General features: G+C 61.3%; 1 protein-coding gene across 3 annotated transcripts in view; it reads left to right on the top strand.

Moving 5' to 3' along the window:
* The window catches only part of PTPA (protein phosphatase 2 phosphatase activator), a gene marked incomplete at its 5' end in the record, with an annotated part of 25,746 nt that overhangs the window by 17,243 nt on the left and 3,485 nt on the right, over positions 1–5,018 (top strand). For 2 of the 3 annotated variants that reach the window (XM_014589947.2, XM_006153952.3), the window contains 1 exon segment: positions 3,052–3,159. In XM_014589947.2, coding sequence (XP_014445433.1) covers positions 3,052–3,159 — 108 coding nt within the window. 3 annotated transcript variants of the gene reach the window in all.

The raw sequence follows: 5,018 nt of genomic DNA, 5'->3' as shown, positions 1-5,018 counted from the left end.
ATGTCTTTGTGTCATCCCCGGGGCGGTTGGCAAAGCCTCTGGCTCCCTGTCAATAGTTTTCAGTAGGAGGCAGGCCAGGCAGGCCCCAGGGACTGTGGGAACTGCTTCCATGTTAAAATTTTGTATTTTTGTTCCATTGTTTATGCTGATATAAAAAAAACCCCAAAGCTTTCCCAGAGTTTGGAACCCTTTCCTCCGCTTGAGGAAATCCTACAGTAGTCGCTAGGTGGCGCTGGAGGCACACTGAGAAGGTTTAGTAACGTTTACTTGAGGGAGTGGGAGAATAGGGAGGAGGGGCAGGTGGAGAGTTTCGGGTCATTCTGCACCTCCTCTGCGAGGCCTGGTTTTCACTGTGGGTCCAGGCTCCTGGGCACGGTGTTCGACAGTGGACGCTAGCGGGAGCCGAGGCGACCGTAGCAGGGGCCCCTTTGGCCGTAGGAGCAGCGGCGACTAGGCCACCGTGGTTGTGGAGCACCGACTCTCCGCAGCTTGCGGTCCTGGCCCCCTGGACCGCGCCCTGGACCTCCGAGCGGCAGGCAGCATTTTGCAGCCCTGAGTGGGCGAGTGAGGGCCTGGCCTGGCTCAGCTGCGACCTGGGCCCACATGCAGTTCTGTTCTGTGTGGTCGGGAAGGGGTTGATTTGCCTCTGGAGACCCCAGGCTCACCACTAGGAGACAAAACACCCAGAATGTGGGTGGAACCGGGCTGCCCTTCCCAGGTCTCAGGCCAGGACTACAACCTGGATGAGGGACCCCACCTTGCGAGGCTTCTGCTGCCTCGGGAAATGCGGCCATGGCGCCTTTAAGAGCCCAGGGCAGGCAGGAAAAGAATTTCAGTTTCAATCTGGCTTCTAAATTTGGAGTTTTGGGAAGGGAGGGATCAGATTTCAGCTGGAAGGGAAGGAGCTGACAGGAAGGCGCTGTGCAGAGCCTCCCCCACCCCCGCCCATCCCCCTCGGTTACTGACAGAGGAACCATTTACAAAAGGCCGATTCTCTGGGGAGTGGAGAGGCAGGAACGCAGCGTCTGTGAGTAATTTCCTGCTCAATATGGCTGCTCTGACTCACACGATTCCCCTGGGGTCACTGCGGGACTGCAGCTTGCTTGCTCCTTCTCGCTCTTTCTCTTCTCCCTTTGTGGCTAGAGTGAGCTATTTTTTTTTTTTTTTTTGTCTTTTCACCCCTTTTTCTTTTTCTCTACGTCTGTTTTTCTTTCCCAGAGTTTCAGCGTCTCCTGGAGGGCCTGGGGAGGCCTGGGGCACAGAAGGCCTGCGGGGTGTGCAGGGCAGCCCCTCCAGGGAAACAGCATCCCTGGCCTTTCCTCGGTGGGGGCCCAGGGCCACGGCGCTCTGCCAGCAGCCAGAGAGGCTTTGGGGGAGCTGCCCCGTGGCCCTGGTGCGTGAGGCTGGCCCAGGAGGCAGAGCCCCTGGTCTCCCAGTGTCGGTTGCGCACTTGGCCACGGAGTCCTTGCTGAGCGGCCTCGGAGCTGCTGTTGCGGGAAGGAGGCAGTTTGCCACCCGGGCTTGCCCAGAGAGGGAAACTGCCTGCACAGCTCCAGAGACCCCAGCTTCCTTAGGGCCTGGAAGGAAGGGTGCAGCTGAGGTGGGAGCCTGGGTGAGCCTGACACAGGCTGGGGCCTGGGGGGAGGGGCCGGGGCGGGGCCTGACTGGGGGCCCTTGGAACAAAGCTTTCTGAATGAGGCCTGGTAGGCCTGGCTGCCCTCCTGGTCGGGGTGCCTCAGCCCTTGGGTGATGGGGTGGAGGGAGAGGCTCAGGAGGAGCCCCCTGGGGCCAGAGTGGGTTTGTCTTGGTCGAATGCCTTGGGCTCTGGCCTTCCAGCTTGTGGGGAGGGGAGGCAGGATCATGGGGGCTGTTGAGGCAGGCTCTTTGGGGACTTGGGCCAGTAAAGGGAGGTGACAGGGATAAGAGGACAGCTTTTTTGACTTGCAAGTTGTCAGAGTTGCCCTTACTGGAGGAGAGTGGGTCACAGGGAGCTCACAGCTCAGGGGTGGGGCCTGTGTGCTCCTGAGGGCCTTAGGGTTAAGGTGCCCCAGTTTGGAGAGAGCTTCGGGCTTACCCGTCCTCCCTGAAGTGGCTCCCAGGCCTCAGTGCACAGTTTCTTCTGGAACTTTCCCCCACTCGGGGCCCAAGACTTGGTTTCCTTGCCAGGCTCAGCCTCTTTGCTTTGGTCACCTCTCGGCAGCCTGGGCCCAGGATGTGGAGCTTGGTGCCCCAGTACAAACTCTGCTGTATGCTGAGGATGCTCACGAGGGCGTGTGAGCCTCTGGGTGACGAACACGGGCTGGCCTGCTGTGTCCGAGGGTACACTCAGATACACAGGCTCCCCTCTACGGTGGTTCCCGAATGTCACTGGGCGCTGCAGAATTTCTCTCCTCCTTCATGGAAGGTAGTAGGAGGACACCATCCTTTGCCATGTCCTGGCCCGGCCAGGCTGCCTTTTTCAGTAGCCACCTTCCTGACCTTCCAGTCTGTGTGCCTGTCCTCAGAGGGCTGTCAGAGACCTGGGTTTGGTCACACCCACCTCGGCCCGCCGAGCTGACCCCTTCCTCTGCTTCAGCTCTGCTGTGACGGGGCAGACCGAGTGCCCTGTGTGTGCGCCAGGGTGGGGAGGTGCTGGGTGGGGATCGGGGGCCTGGAGCACGGGGACTGGGCTGCTCTCAGTCAGAATGGGGTTGATTCCCTGCGCAGGGAGGCAGGCTGTGGCTCCAGGGCCAGGGTTGGCAGGAGCTGCATGGGGAACTTGGGGAGAGCTTTCCTGTGCTGCTGGCCCTGGGGCAGCAGGGACTGGGACAACGAGGGGGCCTGGGAGGGGTGGGCAAGGGAAGTTTATTTTCCCAGTGACCCTCAAAGACCAAGGGGGACCCCTAACTTGGGCATGTACATGTGCCTCACAGGCAGATGTGGCTCGATCCTTCATGCATGTGTGTACGCATGTGCATACATGTGTGCCTGTGTGCATGTGTGTAACCACACTTCAGGGGAGCGAGCACGAGTGCCAGGCCCCTCACCACCACCGTGTGGACTTTCTTCCAGATGAAGACGGGCCCGTTTGCAGAGCACTCCAACCAGCTGTGGAACATCAGTGCCGTCCCCTCCTGGTCCAAGGTGAACCAGGGGCTCATCCGCATGTACAAGGCCGAGGTGAGGGCCTGGCGGCCGCCTGCGCCTGGGCTGCTGTCGCACTTGGGCCTGGGCTGCCGCGCACACGCACACACACACACACACGCACGCACGCACACACACACCCTGCTTTGCCCTGAATCTTAGGCCAGCTCCTCTGACCCTTGGGACCACAGGACCCCCTGTCAGGGGGCAAGGCAGGCAGACAGCCCAGCTCTGCCCCAATAGCTCAGCAAGGCCCTGCTGCTGGTAGAGAAGGGCCTTTGCTCCCGTTTGTCTGATAGCTGGAAGCCCCCGAGTGTGTCCCCCTGTGGCGACATGAAATGAAGGAAGGTGTCCTTGGGAAGGGTTTTCTCCTTTGGAGGTGTCATCTCAAACTGGAGTGTCTGCCGACCCTGGCAGGAAGGTCTGGGGAAGCCAGGAACCACATTGATGCTGCTGGAGCTCCCCCTGCTGGAGGCGCTGCCCTTCGGCTCCCGAGGCTGTCCCCCGCCTCCCCCAACACCTTGGCACAGTCTCCCAACTGAGGGGGTGGCTGACTCTCCTGGGAGGAGGGTGAGAGGAGAGTGGTGAGCAGGGGGAGCCAGAGGGGGGCCCTTCTCCCCTGCCCCTCCCACCAGTGCCTTCCCCTACCCGCATACTAGTCCTGAACTGCTTGACCTTGGTAGGGGGAGGCCTGGGTCCCAGAGTCCCTTGTTTTGGGTCTTGGCTGCCTTAGTTTATGGCAGGTGACCATGGGTGCCACTGTTCTGACCCCTGGCCATCCTCTTTGGGGGCAGAGGGAAGGTGGCGTTCCGCCGACTCAGGCTCTCTGCAGAGGCAGGGTGGTGGAGAAGGGCACCAGGCCGCAGGGCCTGAAGTACTGATTCCTCCAAATGCTTGCCTGGTGTTCTGGCGTGGCCCCGAAGGGTTAATGGTGCGAGAACTGACCTGGCCAGGCACGCTTTCCCTTTCGGCCGTTTTTTGGGTCCCTTTCCTCTGGACGCCACATCCTGTGTTTAGGCTCCAGCCCACATACCTCTCTAATCTGAGAGGCGAGCTATGGGGCTGCCTGGCCTTCCGCTGAGCCTCCTGGCCTCCCGCTGAGCCTCCTGGCCTCCCTGCGCAGCCCTGCGGGGCCTCTCTGGCCCTCCCCAGCCCACAGGTGTCCTGTTGTTCATGACAGCCCCACGGGGGGCGGGCCCCGCGGCCTGCCGTGCTCTCCCTACCGCTGGGGCGGCCTCAGCTGAGGGGCGCACGGCTGTCCCCACGTCCGTGGGACTCTCACCACGGGCTCTGGCTGCCTTCTCTGCCCGTCCTTGTCAGTACGTCCTTTCTGCAAGTCTCCCAGCTTGAGTCACTTCAGACGAACCTTGAGCCAGGCCCACTAAGGGCAGGGAGAGGGACCCTTCCCTACCTGCCCTTCCACCAGCAGAAGTCCAGGCTGGCTGGTTCAGGTTCAGAAGGGGCCCGTGCAGCAAGGACACAGCACGAGCCGTCCATGGTGTAAGAGGGTCGTGTCTGTGGTTGCTGGGCACAGGGTGTTGAACACAGGAGGACAGTGGCCGAAAACAACCTCTAGAACAGTGCGCCTCGCTCCTGCCGCAGAATGGGCGATTCCAGCCGGGTGTACACAGGCATGGGCGGGGATGGCTGTGGCCACACCAGGGCTTGTGCCAGCCTGCTATGCAGGAAACCTGGGCCTCACTGGCTTTAGCTAAGGACAGCACACCTTCGCAGCATTCAGCACGCACTGACCGAGTCACTAGTAGGTGACCCTCGGCCTTTGGTCCTGGAGGGCCCTTGGGAGTGCATACTCCCTGCCCAGAGGACCGGGGGAAGGACCGGCTTTTCTGGCCCAGTTCTCAGGCCTTGGGGAGCACCACTGAGTCTTGAAGTTC

This window comes from Tupaia chinensis, unplaced genomic scaffold (genome assembly GCF_000334495.1).
Source record: "Tupaia chinensis unplaced genomic scaffold, TupChi_1.0 Scaffold000394_1, whole genome shotgun sequence".
Taxonomy (NCBI): Eukaryota; Metazoa; Chordata; class Mammalia; order Scandentia; family Tupaiidae; genus Tupaia; species Tupaia belangeri.
Note: the sequence above shows the minus strand (reverse complement) of the source record. Positions and strands in the feature narration are given on the sequence as shown.